Raw genomic sequence first — 22,270 nt, forward strand, 5'->3', positions numbered from 1 at the left:
GTGTGCAGGAACATCACTAGATCATGAACAATGTTTGTACATGACCTAATGATGAGGTGCCTGGCTGATCTATTGACCACATATGCTATTACGCCATTGTTATTGCCTGGTGAAGCGGGATAAAACCTATGAAACGCGTTGCATTGTCCCCTGGAGTATGTACATAAATGTGTTCTATTTGACAAACACATTGGCAATTTTTGTGTCTGCTTGGAGGAGGTAAGTCCACCACTGTCTCCTCATGTTTTAAACTTTTTAGATACTTTTATCCCTGGTACCTCTGTATCCATAGTACGCTAATGTTTGTACAAGTAGGCATGTATAGCAGACTGAGTATGTAATGAATATTACATCTACTGTAGAACGAACATCAACGATGTTACACATGCAAGAATTCTACACATGCCGTTGGCAAATGTCCTTCGTTTGTCGAGAAATATATACGCACATAGCCGGCCTTTGATATGAGCGACCGGAGCGGTCGCTCAGGGCGCCAGCTTCCAAGGGGGCGCCTATAGCTGGTTGCCTATACTGAGGGCACCTATAGCTGGCTGCCTATACTGAGGGCACCTATAGCTGGCTGCCTGTGCTGAGGGCTCCAACACCTGACTTCCTATACTGGGGACACCTATAGCTGGCTACCTATACTGAGGGAGGGCACCTACTCCTGGCTACCTATACTGGAGGCACCTACGCTTGGCTACCTATGGGGAGGATGGAGACCTTCAACTGACTTCCTATACTAGGGGCACCTATGCTTGGCAACCTATATTGAGGGCACCTATACATGAGATCCTATACCGGGGGCACCTATACCTGGCTACCTACCTATACTAAGTCTGAGGGCAGTTTTTTTTTTTGGGGGGGGGGGGGCGCACTGCAGCTATAACGCGTGGTGCAAATTATCGGTGCTGTGCTATCATTCTAAATGGGGGAGGAGGCGGCTAACTGTCCCACTGATTGTTTTTATTAATATTCCTGAAAGGTTCTAGCCTTCATTTTTAAGTGTATTCATGATAATGCACTCTTTCCATCCATTCGTGGTTATTAACAGTATTTTTTCTATTATACATACGTGACGCGTCACAGAGATCTGAGCATTTGGCATGATGTGTCACGACATCAAAAAGTTGGGAACCCCTGTTCTAGGAGATATATCTGGAGAAAAGGGGAATTGCATATGGGCCTGTGTGTGTGCGTACGTGCGTGTGTGTGTGTATATGCACGTGGGAAAAGGATGAAGGGGGGGGGCACAAAAATCAGGTTTCGCTTAGGGCGCTGTGAAACTTAAGGCCGGCCCTGTATACGCAGCTAGTTTTATCACACATACACTGTAGTAGAAAGGTTACACCATAACTATGGTAGGACCAGGGGTGGCACCAGGGGGGGGGGGCGCGGCTTGCCGGTGCTATAGCACCCCCAGCAGCTTCATAGCACCCTCAGAGCTTCCCTATGAAGTGTGGGGCAGACGGAGGAGAGAGGACTAACAGCAGCCAGCCCAGTATGAGTGAATCACTCACCTCTCCGCTCACTCCCAGCTCCAAAGCTTCCACTTTCAATTGTTTGGAATTTTGTACTGGCTTATTTTTTTTTAAGCATTGTTAAAGGAATACTTAAGGGAAACAAAAAAAATGACATTTACTCATCCGGGGCATCCCTCAGCCCCCTGAAGCTGGATGGTGCCCTCGCAGCCCCGCTCTGATTGTCCTGTCCCCGCCGGCGGCTACTTCCGGGTTCGGCGACAGCCGCCGACAGGCTGGGAACGCGGCTGATTTTCCGCGTTACCACTCGCTATATGCTGCTATAGCGTATATAGCTACGGACCATCCATATAGCTAAGCACCATCCAGCTTCAGGGGGCTGAGGGATGCCCCGGGTGAGTAAATGTCATTTTTTTTTGTTTCCCTTAAGTATTCCTTTAAGGTGGCCACTAATGGTCCAATTTCTAGCAAAAAATTGTTTAAACAATCAGATAATTCTGATCGGATCTGATCGGATTGGTTGTAAATAATCTCCGTTGATGGGCAAAATCGATTATGAACGATTATAAAACCAGTTGTCCGATTGGATTTTCGTTGAACCAAAATTTGGATTTTCTTGACGGTTGTGATAGATAGGAGGCAAAGATTCGTTGATGGTGTATTGAACGATGTATTATGATAATTCACTTCTGATCAGAATTATCTGATTGCTCAAACAATTTGTTGCTAGAAATTGGATCGTTATTAGCCACCTTAACGTACAGGGTAATTTGTTGACTAAACACTGAGAGTTGTATATTCAACCCGATTAGTCTTCCACTAATAAAAATGTGGGGGGAGGGAGGAAGCATCTCTGGCCACCTATACTACAAGGGCAGCACTTTACAGAGTATATAGGCATCAATTCATCATCATCTAGCTTTCCTACCCCCCAGGCAGCGAGCAGAGAGGTCATGGAGCAAAAGATAAAAGTATAAAAAAAAATGCGCATCTAAAGAGACTTACTATTACTATTGTAATGCTGTCTCTGCACGGAGAACAGCTTGTAACAACACAAACAAGACAACTCACACTCTTCTGCTATTACCGACAATGCTCCTGGCCCCGCCGGCAGCCACTTCCTGTTTCGGTGACAGGAGCTGACAGGCTGGGGACGCGAGTGATTCTTCACATTCCCAGACACAGTAGCACCCTCTATGCTGCTATATGGCATATGATAAATGCTATAGCAGCATAGATGGCGCTATTGTGGCCAGGAACGCGAAGAATCACTCGCGTCCCCAGCCTGTCAGCTCCTGTCACCGAAACAGGAAGTGGCTGCCGGTGGGGCCAGGAGGATCGGAGGGAGACGGCGAGGGCACCGGACAGCTGCAGGGGGCTATTGGAAGCCCCAGGTGAGTAAAACTCATTTTTCTTGTTTGACTTAAGTGTCCCTTTAAGGACCAGATACTGATGGTACTGTAAAGTGGTGCTTACCGACGAATCGCCTCAATAATCCGCGCTCCAGCTGGTCATGCCGCAGGTCCCTCTCTCTGCCCTCCCTATGACGGCAGAGCTGTGCAAGCAGGTCAGGAGTCGCTTTCATTGGCTCCTGACGCTGTCAATCAATGTAAGCCAATGGGATAGGCTTACAGTGATGACATGGCTAGGAGCCAATGCAATCGGCTCCTGACCGCTTCACACAGCTCTGCCGTAATTTAGATGGCAGGGCAAGTAATCGGGCGAAACCGCGCGGCAATGATGTTTGAAATCTATGTCCTGTCAGATCTGCACTGCCACATGCAGAACATAGATTTCAACTGTGTCGGTACGGATCCAGTTAAAAGACAATACATAAATTGTTACATTAGGGACTTAGCTTTTAAAATATGTAGGCTATGAGGGTGTATTACTTTTAACAATGTATACAATATTTCAGTGTGATAAGTAGTGATAAAGTTATTGGTGAATAAATGGACGCAGCTCTGAAATGTGAAAATTGCTCTGGTGTTTAAGGGGAAAAAACCCTTAGGTCCCGTTCACATTGCACGCGTTTCCATCCGCGTTTCGGGAACGCGTGCAGGAGGCCGACACCCACGACATTAGACAGTGCATAGAGTGCATTGTCTGATGTTCACACTACATGCACGCATTTTTTCCAGAAACGCGCGGCTGACTCATTCACTTCAGTGAATGGGATCAGCCACGCAACGCATACAAACGTGGATGCGTTGCGTTCCGAACACACGGCCGTCCGCGTTTGCTAATGTGAAAAGGGCCTTAGAGATGAAGGGGTTAATCATGCAAATCATAACTTTCTGTGCAAATGAGTAATGCCTGTGGAGTTAGCTGCAGAAAGTCTGTCCACAGTATTTGCTCTTTCATTATTTCCTGAAAGAGCGCAAGGACCTGGAGAATTAGTAAGCAGAGCCACACAATTGTACACAAACTGGTGTTGCAAGTGTTCCTTCCCAGAATGCCTCACGTGCTGTGTAACTCAAACAAATATAGACTTGGAAAATGCATAGTAAAACACACCATGCACTACCGGCATCTAGAAGAAACAGAGATAGCAAGAAAAAGGTAGCTGACACCAAACAAATGGAGCTAGAACCAGCAGGAAGCAGGATTTTATAGAGAATGACACATTGGCCAGTGTGAGTGACCCTCAAGCTAAAGAGACACCATAGATTTACCACAGGGCGAAACAGTTTCTGAAAATAGTTTGTGCTGTCGCATGATGCTGCTGGCTGCCTCGCCTGTCACTCGCCTGGAAGAATTGCTTTACCTGATGTCTTATTTATTCTGCAAGAACTTCAATGTAAGTAACCACAGTGTGGTACTGCCCGCTCACCTGCTACCCCTCTCCATAGAGCAGTACATGGGGGGGGGGGGGGGGGATGTATTTACTGGTGGAACAGCCATGCAGTCACAGGGGGACCAAGGCTATTGGGGCCCCCAAGTACTCACATTCCCTCTGATACTGGAACTCCTTCCAGATCAGATGTTTTTGTGGTCACACTTGTTAAGGGTGGGGGAAGTCAATTTTGACACCCTTGTAGTTGAGCACCCAAGCCTTGGGGTCAGCATGGAGGGGGGAGTGGAAGGGGGAGTAAATGTCAGGGGAGGAGGGGCCATAAAAGTTTTGCTGACGGAGCCCAGGAACTGTAGTTACATCCCTGAGTAGAGGAGGCTGAGGGTTGCTAGGGGTGGAAAAATAATAAATGAGCCTTGTATGTTTTATGACGTAGTCTTTATGGGATGTGACTAAACAGAAAAGCGAGTGATAAGCAAAGAGAGGTCCACTATTTAGCACAACAGCTAAAAGGAACATACAGTAGTAGCAGTGAAGGATCGAAGAGTTATTTTGAAGACAAGAGGCTTGATTCACAAAGCTGTGCTATGCATTTAGCACGCAATGTGACGTGCGCGAAAGTTAATGCGTCGCGTGCAATGGTTTACGTGCGCGTGCTAACAAAGTTATGTGCGCGTTACCGCTACACATTGCACGCATTGTGCCACGGTAATGCGCGCATAACTTTGTTAGCACAAACCTTCACGCATGTCTCATTGGCCTCGATTCATAAAGCATTTCCGCATGAGGAAATGCTGAAAACGGCTCACTTTACCGACCACACAGCCAAATCTGTATTCATAAAGGCTTTTTCCGCATGAAAAGCCGACATCCACGAGCAGAGTGATCAATCACCGCCTTGCGTGGTGATTATCACAGCAAAAGTAACAAATGTCAATTCATAAAGATTAGAGGTAGCGGTATGCGGACGGGTATTACCGCTACCTCTGATGTGGCGAGAAGCGTGCGGAATCTGTTGCAGTGAATGGGACAGACCTCCCAAGCAGCTGCAGAGAGAACACCGCACGGAGGGACTCCGCCTGCTTCCCCTGTTTCCGCATGTCTCCCGACAGCCTAACGCCTGCCTACAGCGGAGTATCTCCGCACGCCTGTCACAACTAGCTAAATTTTTATGAATTACCACCCTGAAGGCGGAAATACCGACAGCGGTGTTTCCCCGCTCGACTTTCCCCGCTCGCAGGCACTTTTATGAATCGAGGCCAATTTTTGTGTGCTAAATGCATAGCATGGCCGTGCTATCCATTAGCATTGCTTTGTGAATCGAGCCCAATGAGTTTTAGGCAGGGCTGTGGAGTCGGTACAAAAATATTCCCACTCAAACTCCAACTCCGACTCTTCAGTTTATGAAAACTCTAACTCCGGGTACCCAAAATTGCTCTGACTCCTCGACTACGACTACGACTCCACAGCCCTGGTTTTAGGCACACTCTCACACTGCTTTGATGATTGATCATAAACATACATTGTATATCTGTGATGTGATTTTTGGCCACCTGAGAGATGGAGGGGAAGGAGTGCATTTTGTCATTTTTTGCATTGGGAGCTAGATTTTCTCCCAGATTTGTTAGACAGGACCTTAGTGTGGCAGCTCCAGTGGAAAAAAATACAAGTCTTGTTCAATTCCTGTTATACTATTGAAGCCCCATAGACATGATGAAGAAAAGTAATGCGACAAGTGCTCACTAATGGTCAGCATAGGAGAGCGCCCAACTGAACTGCAATGCATAGAGGGGGGCTAGGGAACTGCAGTGCACAGAGGGGGATTTGAAGAAGTGCAGTGCATAGAGGTGCACCCAGATAAGTGCAGTGCACTGGGGGGAGGGGACAGTTGGCAGGAAAGTTCAATTCACAAAGAGGGGGCCAGGGAAGTGCAGTGCCCAGAGGTGCACCCATGGAAGTGCAATACATAGGGGCCAAGGAAAGAGCAATACACAGAGTGAGGCCCAGGTCATTGCAGTGCATAGAGGTGCACCCAGATAAGTGCAGTGCACTGGGGGGAGGGGGGAGTTGGCAGGAAAGTTCAATTCACAAAGAGGAGGTCAGGGAAGTGCAGTGCCCAGATGTGCACCCATGGAAGTGCAATACATAGGGGCCAAGGAAAGGGCAATACACAGAGTGAGGCCCAGGTCATTGCAGTGCATAGATAGAGGTGCATCCAGGGAAGTGTAGTGCACAAATGGGAGTCCATGAAAGTGCAATTCACAGAGGTGACTTCAGGGAAATGCAGTGGATAGAGGTGCACCCAGGGAAGTGCAATTCACAGAGGGAGGGGGGGGGGGGCAGGGAAGTACAGCGCATAGAGGTGCACCCAGGGAAGTGCAATTCACAGAGGGGGGCCCAGGGAAGTGCAGTGCATAGAGGTGCACCCAGGGAAGTACAGCGCATAGAGGTGCACCCAGGGAAGTGCAATTCACAGAGGGGGGCCCAGGGAAGTGCAGTGCATAGAGGTGCACCCAGGGAAGTACAATTCACAGAGGGGGGCCCAGGGAAGTACAGCGCATAGAGGTGCACCCAGGGAAGTGCAATTCACAGAGGGGGGCCCAGGGAAGTGCAGTGCATAGAGGTGCACCCAGGGAAGTACAATTCACAGAGGGGGGCCCAGGGAAGTACAGCGCATAGAGGTGCACCCAGGGAAGTGCAATTCACAGAGGGGGGCCCAGGGAAGTGCAGTGCATAGAGGTGCACCCAGGGAAGTACAGCGCATAGAGGTGCACCCAGGGAAGTTCAATTCACAGAGGGGGGCCCAGGGAAGTGCAGTGCATAGAGGTGCACCCAGGGAAGTACAATTCACAGAGGGGGGCCCAGGGAAGTACAGCGCATAGAGGTGCACCCAGGGAAGTGCAATTCACAGAGGGGGGCCCAGAGAAGTGCAGTGCATAGAGGTGCACCCAGGGAAGTGCAATTTACAGAGGGGGGCCCAGGGAAGTACAGCGCATAGAGGTGCACCCAGGGAAGTGCAGTTCACAGAGGGTGGCCCAGGGAAGTGCAGTGCATAGAGGTGCACCCAGGGAAGTACAATTCACAGAGGGGGGGGGGGGGGGTGGCAGGGAAGTGCAATTCAGAGAGGGGGGTCCAGTTAAGTGCAGTGTATAGAGGTGTGCCCAGGAAAGTGCAGTGCACATAGGGGGTCCCAGGAAAGAGCAGTGCATAGAGGGGTGCCCAGGAAAGTGCAGTGCACATAGGAGGTCCCAGGAAAGAGCAGTGCATAGAGGGGTGCCCAGGTAAAGTGCAGTGATGCCATGGCCATGCATCGCCTCTTTTCCATCATTGCCCAGACTCCCCCTCCAGCATAGCACACTGCTCACACTGCATAGCACACTGCTCACACTGCATATCACAATTCTCACACTGCATAGCACACTGCTCACACTGCATAGCACACTGCTCACACTGCATAGCACACTGCTCACACTGCATTGCACACTGCTCACACTGCATTGCACACTGCTCACACTGCATAGCACACGTCTCACACTGCATAGCACGCTGCTCACACTGCATAGCACACTGCTCACACTGCATTGCACACTGCTCACACTGCATTGCACACTGCTCACACTGCATAGCACACGTCTCACACTGCATAGCCCGCTGCTCACACTGCATAGCACACTGCTCACACTGCATAGCACACCGCTCACACTGCATAGCACACGTCTCACACTGCATAGCACGCTGCTCACACTGCATAGCACACGTCTCACACTGCATAGCACGCTGCTCACACTGCATAGCACACTGCTCACACTGCATTGCACACTGCTCACACTGCATAGCACACGTCTCACACTGCATAGCACGCTGCTCACACTGCATAGCACACGTCTCACACTGCATAGCACGCTGCTCACACTGCATAGCACACGTCTCACACTGCATAGCACGCTGCTCACACTGCATAGCACACTGCTCACACTGCATAGCACACTGCTCACACTGCATAGCACACCGCTCACAGTGTGACGCTGGGTAAAAAGTGTACCTAGACACATTTCCAAACATGGGAGATAGGTAGCCCTATTCCCTTGTAATGAATGACCGATAACCGATAATACCTTGTTGTCTACAGTGCTGGGTGGAAATTAAACCCCCCTTAGCCATAAAATGAGACAAGCAGTTTGACTACACAATACATAGCTGCCAACTGTCCCTCCGTCCCTCTTTCCTCCTTATTTGTCCCTCTTTCTATGTAAATATGTGTATTTCTCTACTAAAAAATGTGTTGAATTGCCTTTAAACTTTATTCCCATCTTTTAAATCGATGTATTTCTTATTTTCAAATGTTAATATGAAGGAAAATGAACCAGGATAGAAAGGACAAATGTGGTTTAAATTATAAAACAACATATTTTTCTTATGACATTTTTATAGTATCCGTGACTAGGGGTATGTCAGGGGTGTGGCAGGGGCGTGGCTTAGATGTCCCTCTTTCTCATCTCAAAAAGTTGGGAGGTATGATAATAGTAGATTGCTCACTACCACAATTCATCCCCAGCAGCAGCCGGAAACAGCATTTCACAGTATAAATAATCAGTGGCACCTATCATATTACTTTCAGGTTTACTGAAAAGAATCAGATGACCTCTAACATATATTTTCTCTTGTGTAATGTATATCGACAGACAGATATGGACTGATACTCAGTGCCTTTAAGGGCTCGTTTCCACTATCGCGAATCTGCATGCGTCCAACGCATGCAGATCCGCACATGTAATACAAGTGGATGGGCCTGTTTCCACTGTAGCGTTGTTGAGGTGCGTTTTTTTCAGCGTGAAAAAAACGCACAAAAGAGCCAACGATTTCGCCTGCGTCGGGAATCCGTGCGAATCGCCGCTAATGTATTTAATAGTAAAAACGCATGCGTTTGTTACATGCGTTTTTACCCGCGATTTCGCGTGCGATTTCGCACCTTTTTCAATTTTATTTAGCCCTGGCAGTGTCATGGTTAATTTCGCATGGCACCCTGCCATGCGAAATCGCAGGCGAAATCGCGGGTAAAAACGCATGTGGAAACGCATCCGCATGCGTTTTTACAAGCGTCGGAATGCGGCCGAAATCGCGTCGCAACAGTGGAAACAAGCCCTCAGTCTGTTCTTTTGCAGTTAGATTATCCAGCTCAGCTCAGTTCCACGTACGCAGCAGGTGTGACAGTGGCCAACATGTGACTGGAATTTATGGCAGGAGAAAATTGTTAAAGTGCGATAAGATTATTTTACAGCAGTTTATACAATAGGGAAGGTATGGTCAGACGTGAGCTGCACAGTCTCTGACATCACACTCCTTTGTCCTGCTATTCCTAGTTTTTAAAGGGGAGCTGTAGTTAAAATAACATAATAAAATTGCTTATTTTTACAATATTCATTTATAAATTACTTAGGCCTAGTGCACACCGAGCGGTTTTTGGAGCGATCCGCCGGCCGCATTCGCCTGGAAAAACGCTTGGCTAATGTATTGCAATGGGATGGTGCACACCGGCGGTTTGAGGTTTTTGCCAAGCCGCAAACGCGCCTCCTGCTGCGCGTTTGAAGTTTTTGGAAGCGTTTCGTCCTCAATGTAAAGTATAGGAAAAACGCAAACCGCTCTGAAAAACGCTACTTCAGAGCGGTTTGCCAGGCATTTTTGTTACAGAAGCTGTTCAGTAACAGCTTTTACTGTAACAATATGTGTAATCTGCTACACAAAAACGCACCCAAAACCGCTAGGTATGTTTAGAAAACCTCTCTAAACATGCCTAGAATCGCTCTGAAATCAGCTCCCAAAACCGCTAGCGTGTTGCGGATCTGCTAGCGGTTTTGGTGTGCACTGGGCCTAAGTCAGTGTTTTCCCATTGTTAAAACGTTCCTCTCCCTGATTTACATTCTGAAATTTATCACTGGTGGTGACAGTGTTAGTTCCGCCCAGAGCAAGGTCCTACAGTACGCAAGGCTGATACACCAAAACGCGCCCCTCCATCCCTCCTACCCCAGCTGTCACACACTGATTGCTATTCGACTAAGAGGTGCCTCAGGGCACCAAACACCTTAATCTCTAGTTATCTGGCTTGCAGTCACTGCCATGTATCCCCTTTTCTTATTTCTTTCTGCTTCAAACACAATAGGGGAATGATGGCTGAGTGAGTTGTGCGCCCCCTCCTACACTGCGCCCTGAGGCTGGAGCCTCTCTAGCCTCTGCTCCTGGTTCTGCCAGGTGATCTGTACAGAATGAGGCCTGGTGCACACCAAAAACCGCTAGCAGATCCGCAAAATGCTAGCAGATTTTGAAACGCTTTTTCTTCTTTTTCTGTAGCGTTTCAGCTAGCGTTTTGCGGTTTTGTGTAGCAGTTTTGGTGTAGTAGATTTCCTGTATTGTTACAGTAAAGCTGTTACTGAACAGCTACTGTAACAAAAAACGCCTGGCAAACCGCTCTGAAGTGCCGTTTTTCAGAGCGGTTTGCGTTTTTCCTATACTTAACATTGAGGCAGAAACGCATCCGCAATCCAAAATCTGCTGCAGCCCGGGAGTATGCGTTTCTGCAAAACGCCTCCCGCTCTGGTATGCACCAGCCCATTGAAATACATTACCCTAGCGGATCCGCACCCGCAGGAGGATCGCAAACCGCAGCGGAAACGCTCTGGTGTGCACTAGGCCTGAATGTTCATTACTGAAAGTTCTGTGCACAGAGGGAGATGCTGCTGGCTTGGCAGTTGTAAAAAACGGTTATTTCCCACAATGCAACAAGCTTCACAGACAGCAAACTATCAGGACATCACGCTGTGGGAGGAGTTTCACCACAATATCAGCCATACAGTCCCCCCTGATGATCTATTCAAGAAAAGGTAAAGATTTCTCATGTTAAAGGGGGTATCAGGTACTGATCGGAAAGAAGTTCAATTCTTGGTTAAAGTTCCTCTTTAACCCTAATTCCAGTGAAAGTGGAATATTTTGCATGGATTTAGACAGACCCTGTCTCGAACCTCCCCCCCCCACCCCCCACCCCCCCAAAAAAACTTGAAAAGTAGTTTTATTTTATTATCTTTCCACAAAACACAATATCAAAGTGAAAATACTAACCTAACAACCGTCTAAAATACTGCCCTCTGGGATTCTTGGGATAGCAGCTCTGGTTACTTGTCTCTTGTCTAGGATGGAGGATAGGAAATGAGGAAATTCTTCCCAGTGGAAATACAGCAATAAAAACATGGTAGAAATGTGATTACTGCTTGTGTCCCACTTGGGACAATCTATATATATAATAGACTAAGTGCCTCAACCTTCGAGCAAGAAGAAGAAGTACTTTGCATGAGAAAAATTATGCGTGCTAAAACACCAAGTTTAAGGCCTCTTTTCCACGGACTGTTGAGCTGTGTGCTCAGCAAGCAGTTACCAGTCAGCAGCAAGCAGTTACCGGGCAGCAGCAAGCAGTTACCGGGCAGCAGCAAGCAGTTACCGGGCAGCAGCAAGCAGTTACCGGGCAGTAGTGAGCAGTTGTAAGAGTTTGAGAGGCATTTTACTGCCTATCAACTGTCCATGGAAAAGAGGCCTACCCTAGCAAGTCTGGCTTTGCAAATCTGGCTTAATTGGCTATTCATGAGGCAATGCTCATGCAAATTTGCTTTTGCGTGCCAAACTATGCAGGGTCAAAAAACCAATACCGCAAAGCGGTCGCCCTGCTACATGCAAGTGATGAGCGAAAATGCAAAAATTTGTTTCGACAATTTTTTGCCACATTCTCCATCTAATTTTTTCGCGTTAATTTTCGCCTAATGCCAGTCATTTTCACATTACTTGCGTATTATTGCTGACATTTTCCGCATAAGGGCATTAGCGTCCGCATTCAGAGAAGTTTCTTGCGCATTATTGCAGACATTTTCCGTATAAACGTCCGCATAGACTGAATTTCCATGCGGATTATTGTGGACATTTTTCCGCATAAGGGCATAAGCATCCGCATACAATGAATTTTCGATGCTGGTCGAAAACGCAAATATTTCTGAAGATTTTCGTGAAAATTCGCCAAAAATGAAAATGGGATTTTCGATGCGAAACTGCTACATGCTACATTAGCTCTATCCAGGAGCACCACAGGGAGGATTCCCAATGCCCCCCTTTTATACAACCGGGGGGACCGCGGGTCCCAGGCTCTCTCACTGCCTGGGAACCACAGCGGCACCCCGGAGGGGGAGGCTAGGTGGTGCAGGCGACCCCCCCCAAGCGTGGCCAGCACCGGGAGAGCCGTCTGCACCCACCTCCCAATATTAGAAACAGGCACTTACCTTAACGTCCATTGCGTTCTGCTACATGCGCATTAACTTGGGGGCACCACATGAGAAAGGAGTGAAGCATGGGTCACCCCGAGCTTTAGAGCTCAGGGCTGGCTCACATACAACACTCCGGGGGGGAGGACAACAGACAACTAACTCCAGGGCTCACACTGCCGGAGCAAGCCATCCACCACTGCCTCCAAAGGATACAAACTGCAAAAAATGCTTTCCATGAGAAAATTAATGCGCATGTAGCAGAACGCAATGGACGTTAAGGTAAGTGCCTGTTTTTAATATTGGGAGGTGGGTGCGGACGGCTCTCACTGGCGCTGGCCACACTTGGGGGGGGGGGGGGGGGGCGGCTGCGCCACCCAGCCTCCCCCTCCGGGGTGCCGCTGTGGTTCCTAGGCAGTGAGAGAGCCTGGGACCCTGCGGTCCCCCCGGTTGTATAAAAAGGGGGGCATTGGGAATCCTCCCCGTGGTGCTCCTGGATAGTGCTAATGTAGCATGAACTTATTCCCGTAGGGCGACCGCTTTGCAGTATTGGTTTTTTTACCCTGCATAGTTTGGCATGCGAAAGCAAATACATATTTGCATGAGCATTGCCTCATGAATAGCCAATTAGGCCAGATTTGGAAAGCCAGACTTGCTAAGGTTAAACTTGGTGTTTGAGCACGCATACATTTTCTAATGGAAAGCCTAAAGGTGGGTACACACATCAGATAAAAGTCTTTGGAAAATGAAAGATCACAGACCAATGCTACCCCCTTCCATGTAGTATGAGAGCCATACCTACACAGTCTATTCTATTGAGCTGAACTCCCCATCAGATAAAATTTTTTGCAAGATGCTGCACACAAAGATGCTGTACACATGCAACAGATCAGTATCTGCAAAAGATCTGTTCCTGCAAAAAATCAGTTTCTGCAAAATGCATTCATAGTCTATGATATCTGCAGATCTCATGCTGGGCATACACGGTATGTTTTCTACCATGTAATCGAGCCGCTGATGGCTCGATTGATAATTTCCGACGTGCCCAATACCCCGCCGGATCGATTCTGCGCTTAATACCGGCGGGCGGACAAAAGAAGAAACGAGTGGAAAATAAGAAAGTGCTCGCGGGGACGAGCGGGAATCGATCCGGGCGCCCGCGGGGACGAGCGGGAATCAAGCCAGCGGCTCGATTACACGGTAGAAAACGTACCATGTATGCCCAGCATAATACACACCTTGTTTGACGGACATTCATCTGCAGATCACACAATCATCTGCAGATCCAAAGATCCATCCTGGTTGATCTGATCTGCAGATGATTGTCCGTTAAACAAGGTGTGTATGAGATCTGCAGATATAGACTATGAATGTATTTTGTAGGTACTGATCTTCTGCAGATACTGATCTGTTGCATGTGTGCAGCATCTGTGTGTGCAGCATCTTGCAAAGATTTCTGTCTGATGGGGAGTTCAGCTCCATAGAATAGACTGTGTAGGTATGGCTCTCATACTACATGGAAGGGGGTAAAATTGGTCTGTGATCTTTCATTTTCCAAAGACTTTTATCTGATGTGTGTGTACCCACCTCTATTCTTCTTGCTTCAAGGTTGAGGCACGTACTCTATTAGATAGATAGAAGATGCGGCGTATGCTACGACGCGGGTCGGCTAGTTTTTATTAAAGCAGTAGGGTGAAGCCTTTGGATGGTTCGCCCCACTTCGCTGGGACCCTCTAAATCTGTATACGAGCGTGGCCACACTGCGCAAGTGCAAAGTTGTGCGCCAGCAAATCCACTTGTGCACAACTTTGCTGCTCCAAGCTACTGCACAGACACAAACCCAGTGGCAGCTGCGCAGTGTGGCAGTGCTCATGTATGGAGGTTTACGAGCGAAGAGGAAGAGGGTCGCAGCTGCTGACGGACGGGTCACAGAGGATCAGGGAAAGCCCGAAGAGCAGAATTCCCCAACTCTGTCCTCAGGGCCCACCAACATAACATGTTTTGACGGAAACCACAAACATGCACAGGTGAGGTATATAGTGACTCAGCCAGTGGCGTAGCAATAGGTGGTGCAGAGGTTGTGACCGCATCGGGGCCCTTGGGCTATACTCAACTTCAGTATTAGCTCTTTAATTGGTTCTCTGCTGCTAATATTCACTTCTATAGATGCTTTGAATAGTAGGGATCATTAAAACACGCTTTCCCATCCCCTTCTTGCCCCTCTGACACTGTGGTTGTCCTTGATTGGTTTTGGTGTGCCGTATCAATTGTTATGCATAGAACGCTTGGGGCCCCCAATGTAAAACTTGCACTGGGCTCCTAAGCTACACCACTGGGCTCAGCGGAGCTGATTACCTACCTCTGTGAATTTTCACACAACATACACTGTTGGTGGGCCTTGTGGAATGGGTTAGGGACTTGTTCCTTCTTCTTCATAACATATGTAGCAATTTTGGTGCCAAAGGCATGTATGGGGGATTTGCTAATAGCTGCTAAAGTCCAAACAAAATCATGCAAAACTATGTGAAATTGCAAAATTACGGTTCCTGATTACATTTACAAGCAAAATTTATTACGATTGTTCACCTAATTTCACATTACGATTTCGCATCATAATTGTGAATTACAATGCCAAATTACAATTATGCAAAATTTGTGCTCATCACTACTGCTCAGATGCGACTCCATGGAGGGCCGACACTTCAAACGTCCGGCTGACTCTTCACCACCTTCAGCTTCCCACGTAAAAGAGGCCTTGGGGTTACATAGGCTCTGTATATCTGCCCTCCCACGTAAAAGAGGCCTTGGGGTCACATAGGCTCTGTATATCTGCCCTCCCACATAAAAGAGGCCTTGGGGTCACATAGGCTCTGTATATCTGCCCTCCCACATAAAAGAGGCCTTGGGGTCACATAGGCTCTGTATATCTGCCCTCCCACGTAAAAGAGGCCTTGGGGTTACATAGGCTCTGTATATCTGCCCTCCCACGTAAAAGAGGCCTTGGGGTCACATAGGCTCTGTATATCTGCCCTCCCACATAAAAGAGGCCTTGGGGTTACATAGGCTCTGTATATCTGCCCTCCCACATAAAAGAGGCCTTGGGGTCACATAGGCTCTGTATATCTGCCCTCCCACATAAAAGAGGCCTTGGGGTCACATAGGCTCTGTATATCTGCCCTCCCACATAAAAGAGGCCTTGGGGTTACATAGGCTCTGTATATCTGCCCTCCCACATAAAAGAGGCCTTGGGGTCACATAGGCTCTGTATATCTGCCCTCCCACATAAAAGAGGCCTTGGGGTCACATAGGCTCTGTATATCTGCCCTCCCACGTAAAAGAGGCCTTAGGGTCACATAGGCTCTGTATATCTGCCCTCCCACATAAAAGAGGCCTTGGGGTTACATAGGCTCTGTATATCTGCCCTCCCACATAAAAGAGGCCTTGGGGTCACATAGGTTCTGTATATCTGCCCTCCCACATAAAAGAGGCCTTGGGGTCACATAGGCTCTGTATATCTGCCCTCCCACGTAAAAGAGGCCTTAGGGTCACATAGGCTCTGTATATCTGCCCTCCCACGTAAAAGAGGCCTTAGGGTCACATAGGCTCTGTATATCTGCCCTCCCACGTAAAAGAGGCCTTGGGGTCACATAGGCTCTGTATATCTGCCCTCCCACATAAAAGAGGCCTTGGGGTCACATAGGCTCTGTATATCTGCCCTCCCACGTAAAAGAGGCCTTGGGGTTACATAGGCTCTGTATATCTGCCCTCCCACGTAAAAGAGGCCTTGGGGTTACATAGGCTCTGTATATCTGCCCTCCCACGTAAAAGAGGCCTTGGGGTCACATAGGTTCTGTATATCTGCCCTCTCACATAAAAGAGGCCTTGGGGTTACATAGGCTCTGTATATCTGCCCTCCCACGTAAAAGAGGCCTTGGGGTTACATAGGTTCTGTATATCTGCCCTCCCACATAAAAGAGGCCTTGGGGTTACATAGGCTCTGTATATCTGCCAAAAAACCTCCATATTGCATGGAGGAGCCACATCTCCACCTTGTTTACTCATCTAAAACTAATTGAAGATTTATTTTTACCTCATCATACATTTACCAGAAATATTTGCAAACTTGCCAAACTGTTTCTGCAAAATGACACCGTCCTGGCAACTTGGGAGCTTCTCCAGTGTCGTATGACTGGACTGCTTGTGACATGAACGTGATTGGGTTAATGGTTGATAAGACCAAGTTTACTAATGTTTCTAAAGACAGGTGCTTTTTTTTTGTTTAGATCCAGAAACCTGCTGGAGCTATTGAAGTTTGAGGCGTAGTCCGTTTACTACCCTACTCACCCAGTTTGTGTGGGTTTTTGTTTTAGTATGAAAACCTTGACACAGGTTTAATGATTAACAGGTCTGCTTTGTAAATCCTTGTGCCATGACAGCCAGTTACAGCAGTGAGATCTCGACGTTTGCATCGCTAAGACGTGCAGGCCAGAAGCTCCGCCGCTGCTAGAGGCAACATGCTGAGCCCCACGTTCTGCAGCACCGCGCAAACAAGGTAAATGGTGAGCCATAGCATATAACATTAGCCAAATTCAGCCAGATGCAGGCATGGGATTTATGATGGGATCTGGGTGTGCAAATATTTAGATGGGATCCCAAATGGGGTAACACAGTATAGCTTTCACTTGATGGGACTCTGAGAAGAATCCAATTTTTGTGGTCACGGTTCATCGGCAGATTGATAGCTTTCATGATTTGAGACTTGGAACCACAACATCACAAATACTCAAACATTATTATTAAGTATTTATATAGCACCGACATCTTCTGCAGCACTGTACAGAGTATTGTCTTGTCACTTAACTGTCACTCAGAGGAGCTCACAATCTAATTTCTACAATAGTGATCTGTCTATGACCATAGTCGCTAGCACATCTACAGCTGTTGCTACATCTCATCTATGCCTATCACTGTAAATCCCACATCTGCATCTCAGCCACAACACTACCTGCATACAAACTGTATGCTCTCCCCGTGTTTGCATGGGTTTCCTCTGGGTACTTTAGTATCCTCCCACATTTCAAAAAGAAGTTGCTGCATTAATTGACTCCCCCCAGAAATGTGACTTATATTACAGTAGAGATGATATGATATGGTTGGGATGTTGCATTGTGAGCCCCTCTGAGGGACGGTGAGTGAGGTGAATTGTTCTGTACTCTGTAAAGAGCTATGAATAATGTCCTCGCTATATTAATGCATAAGAATTATAATCATCATAAACTATCTTTCCGTGGCCCTTATTTAATTCACTTTTTCTTCTAAGTTTCCACCTAGGAGATACTTTTTTTAATCTTCATGTTTAAAATAACGTTTCAGCACTTGGCGATTGAGAAAGTATCAAAAATTAAGTAAAAAGTGCTATTATTTTAATTTGTTTCACTTACCTGGGGCTTCTGCCAGCCCCCTGCAGCCGTCCTGTGCCCGGGCCATCCTGGAACGATCCTCCGGTTCCCCACCTTACAAGTTGATGTCCACTGCGCCTGCGCAGCCCTGGCCGCGTGCGTCCTCATCCACGCTCTCATTGCCAGGAAAATCTCTACTGCGCAGGATGCTCCCGGCGACTGAATAGAGAATGAGGCCACACGCGGCCAGGACCGTGCCGGTGCAGTGGCCAGGGCCGTGCAGGTGCAGTGGCCAGGACCGGGCAGGTGCAGTGGACGGCGACCTGCGAAAGAGAAGGTGAGCCGCAGCGGGGGACTGGAGGATTGGAAGATTTTTTTAGGGTATCTTCAGTTTCCCTTTACTGGTAACTGTCCCTCAGAGGGGCTCACAATCCATCAAAATTAGTTTCTTGCTTGTTGGTGGCTTAAAAGGCATTTTATTTAAAATGTGAAAATATCACCCAGGCGAAAAACTTAGACAAAAAGTGAATTGGATCGGGCCCCATCTCTTACTACATTGTCTGCTCCCGCTGGCCGCACGTGATCCGGCGCAAGTGGGAACCAAGCCTTACAGAGTACTTAGACATGTTGCTAACTATCCCTCAGTGGAGCTCTCAATCTGAACGCCACCATAGTCAAAGTCTATGTCCCCACTATAGTCTAAAGATAGATGGCCATACACTGATAGATTTGCAGCAGATTCAACCATCAGATAGAGTTCTGTCAGATGTTTGTCAGGTCGAATCTGACAGGAATCTATCTAAAGTGTGTAAGAACAGATTTCCAATAGATTTCAGAATTAAATCTATTGAAAATCTATCTAAAGGCATTACTGCACCATTAGATCCAATGCAACTCTACGGGCCATCAATCTGCTGCCAGCAGCAGATCAGCCTAGATTTTCCATCCTGTCAGTTAGATGAAATCGATCGAAATCGGCCGCAAATCGATCGATCGGCCAATCGAACGTGCATCAATTTGCGTCCGATTGATCAATTCGATCGAATGTTAAAATCCACCAGTGTATGAGCCCCTTAAGGCAAATTTCAGAAACTTGGTTTTAGCATTGCAAAGCTAGAGTGATACCCACTACATCACTGGGCGGCCGCAGTAGAGTTAATAACATACGATTGCCTTTTAGTTGACTCAGTTCATTTTATCTAATCATCTGGGAACAAAATGCTTTGATAAAGATGGTTTCCTATTCGTTTCAGATGTACATTTCCTCCATTTCTCAAAAGAGAGACAATCAAAGCGAATAGAAAGGCTTTGATCGTTTTTGATTAAATTGCCACATTTGTGTGCGGTTTTCTTTTAGGGCGATTCGACTGATCTAAATAACAGAAACAACTGAAAACATCATTTCCAAACCATAGAACATGGTAGTGAGGTGTTATTACTATTTAGTATTTATATAGCACCAACATCTTCCGCAGCGCTGTACAGAGTACATAGTCACTGTCCCTCAGAGGGGCTCACAATCTAATCCCTACCACAGTCTATGGCCAATTTTAGGGGGAAGCCAATTAACGTATCCTACCCCTCCACATAAGATCTCTCAATTTCTTTCCTTAAAGAGAACTCGAGGTCTGTTTAAAGAATGTTATCTGCATACAGAGGCTGGATCTGCCTATACAGCCCAGCCTCTGTTGCTATCCCAAACCCCCCTAAGGTCCCCCTGCACTCTGCAATCCCTCATAAATCACAGCCATGCTGTGAGGCTGTGCTTACATCTGTAGTGTCAGTCTCAGCTGCTCCCCTGCCTCCTGCATAGCTCCGGTCCCTGCCCCCGTCCTTTCCCTCCAATCAGCATGCAGGCGGGGACTGGAGTTCTGCAGGAGGCGGGGAGAGCAGCAGACTGACACTATAGAGATAAACACAGCCAGCTCTGACAAGCTGTTTGTCAGCAGCGTGGCTGTGATTTATGAGGGATTGCAGAGTGCAGGGGGACCTTAGGGGGGTTTGGGATAGCAACAGAGGCTGGGCTGTATAGGCAGATCCAGCCTCTGTATGCAGATAATATTCTTCAAACCCACCTCGAGTTCTCTTTAAGTTATCTGCATGTTTTTGGGATGTGTGAGGAAACCATAGTGCCTGGAGGAAGCCCACAGAGGTACAGGGAGAACATAAATAGTGGGCAATTTGCAATTGCCGCAGAGAGTATAGAGTGGATCCCAGCCTTAAAGTGTACCAGAGCTGACCTAAAACAACGATTTAATACTCACCCGCGGCTTCCACCTGCAGCGTAAACCCATCTGAGTCCCTCGGCGTCCTCCCGTGGTCTGCCGTTCAGCCACGATCAGCCCCAGTAATAGGCTCAGTGGCATCTACTGCGAATGTGCGGGAGGTCCATGCATGCCAGAAGACCCAGACTGGACCCAACTGAAGCAATTACCGTGGCTGATCGCGGCTGAACGGCACGAGGAAGCGGCGGGTGACTATCAAATCTTCGTTTTCGGTCAGCTCTGGTTTTCTTTAAAAGGAAGAAAAGTATCAGCCAGTAGAAAGGACAAGAGCATTGTGTGGGGCACATAAACCAATAAAAACCAGTAACATTTGCTGACATGACATGTATACAAAAGTCACATACATAAACTGTGGTTATTGTCCCGTGCACAGACCTCATTAAGAATATGCACATTCCCTACTAGCAGGGAATAGCCTGCATACATTTACCGTATAGTCAGTGGTCTCGTCAGCACCAGGAGGGATGCAAGATAGCAGTCATTGCATCCCTACATTTACTTTACATATTATCAACCGTAATATGCATGCAGGAAAAAAGTTCTAGCGATTTATAAAGAAGCAGCAGAGTGTTATACCGAAAATTTTCTTTTTATTTACCTCTAAGTTAGCCAATAAATGCTATCATCTTGGTTCAATACTTCTTCCATATATTTAGGAAAGGGTTCTTTACAGTAAGATTGATTAAAATGTGGAATGTATTACCACAAGAAGTAGTTTTATACCTGCATTTAAAGGGAACCTTAACTCTAAAAAAAAATGAGTTTTCCACTTACCTGGGGCATCTACCAGCCCCCTGCAACCATCCTGTGCCCTCGCAGTCACGCGGCCCGCCGAAAAAAAACAAAACTAGCTGCCGGGGGGGGGGGGGGGGGGGGGGGGTATGGGAGCCGTGATTGACTGCGAGGGCATAGGATGGCTGCAGGGGGCTGGTAGATGCCCCAGGTAAGTGCAGCTCATTTTTTTCTTTTTTAGAGCCTTTAATGGATGCTTTCCTTGCATTGAAAGACATCCATGCAGGGCCGGATTTACCGTAAGGCACTGTAGGCACGTGCCTGCAGGCGCCTGATGATGGAAAGGCGGCTCACTCCCCTTCCCAAGTGCCTCATTCCCTCCTCCCCTTTACAGAGTCCTGATGAGAGTGTCAATAAGAGGTTATTTACCCTGCTCTTGGCATTCCACCGATAAGCTCTCTAAGGGGCACCTCTAGCTATCTAATACTTAGGATAGCTCTGGCTACCTAATACTAAGGGGCACCTGTAGCTACAGTACCTATGACGGACAAGGGGACTCAGGGGGAAGTGACAGCTGGACCAGCCAGCACACTTTCAGTGCAGTTCGGCGGGGGTTTGTAGGTTGGTGGAGGGCGAAGTCTACGGTGCCAGGACATCTGTGCCTACAGGCTCCTGCAAGGTAAATCCAGGCCTGCATCCATGGCTATAATTACCAGGTAATTCTTGCTGGTGTTGATACAGGGATATTATCTGATTGCCATCTGGAGTCGGGAAGGAATTTTTCCCTTTTGGGGGCTAATTGGACCATGCCTTGTAAGGGGTTTTCGCCTTCCTCTGGATCAGCAGGGATATGTGATGGTGCAAGCTAGTGATGTGCCTTATTTTCTGGTTGAACTTGATGGACGTATGTCTTTTTTCAACCCAAATAGCTATGTAACTATGTAATCTGTTCACCATGTATAGAATTATATACAGACTTTCCAGATGGCAACCTATGAAATTCCAGAACACTAAAGAGTGCATGCGTTGTGTATAACAGAGGTCAATCAGCTACTGTTGGCATCGCCTTTATTTAGAATAAGGGCAGAGGCGATTGTAAACTGAGACATGCAAATTTTCTATAGATCTTTCAGGTCAGCAAGTTTTCTCATTCTCCCTTACACTTTCATCTACCCATTTGCAGACCTTTGCTCCATTCCAACACACCCTCCAACAGCGGCAGACCTGAGCTCTCTCCTGCTACTGTACTCCATAGGGTCATAGTGTAGATCTGCAGGTTTCCGTG

The 22,270-nt window shown here is 47.5% G+C and overlaps 1 protein-coding gene across 3 annotated transcripts in view; it reads left to right on the plus strand.

The window, feature by feature from the left end:
- LOC137522440 (E3 ubiquitin-protein ligase RNF170-like) overlaps positions 1–22,270 on the plus strand; it is a 77,598-nt gene that overhangs the window by 10,767 nt on the left and 44,561 nt on the right. Inside the window, exons 1-2 of one of the 3 annotated variants that reach the window (XM_068242500.1) lie at positions 11,076–11,150; positions 17,006–17,121. In XM_068242500.1, coding sequence (XP_068098601.1) covers positions 17,084–17,121 — 38 coding nt within the window. In that variant the 5' untranslated portion in view covers positions 11,076–11,150; positions 17,006–17,083. Of the gene's footprint in view, positions 1–4,088; positions 4,282–11,075; positions 11,151–17,005; positions 17,122–22,270 lie in introns of those variants that run through there. The other 2 variants (XM_068242501.1, XM_068242497.1) reach the window with 2 other exon arrangements.

This window comes from Hyperolius riggenbachi, chromosome 6, assembly GCF_040937935.1.
Source record: "Hyperolius riggenbachi isolate aHypRig1 chromosome 6, aHypRig1.pri, whole genome shotgun sequence".
NCBI lineage: Eukaryota > Metazoa > Chordata > Amphibia > Anura > Hyperoliidae > Hyperolius > Hyperolius riggenbachi.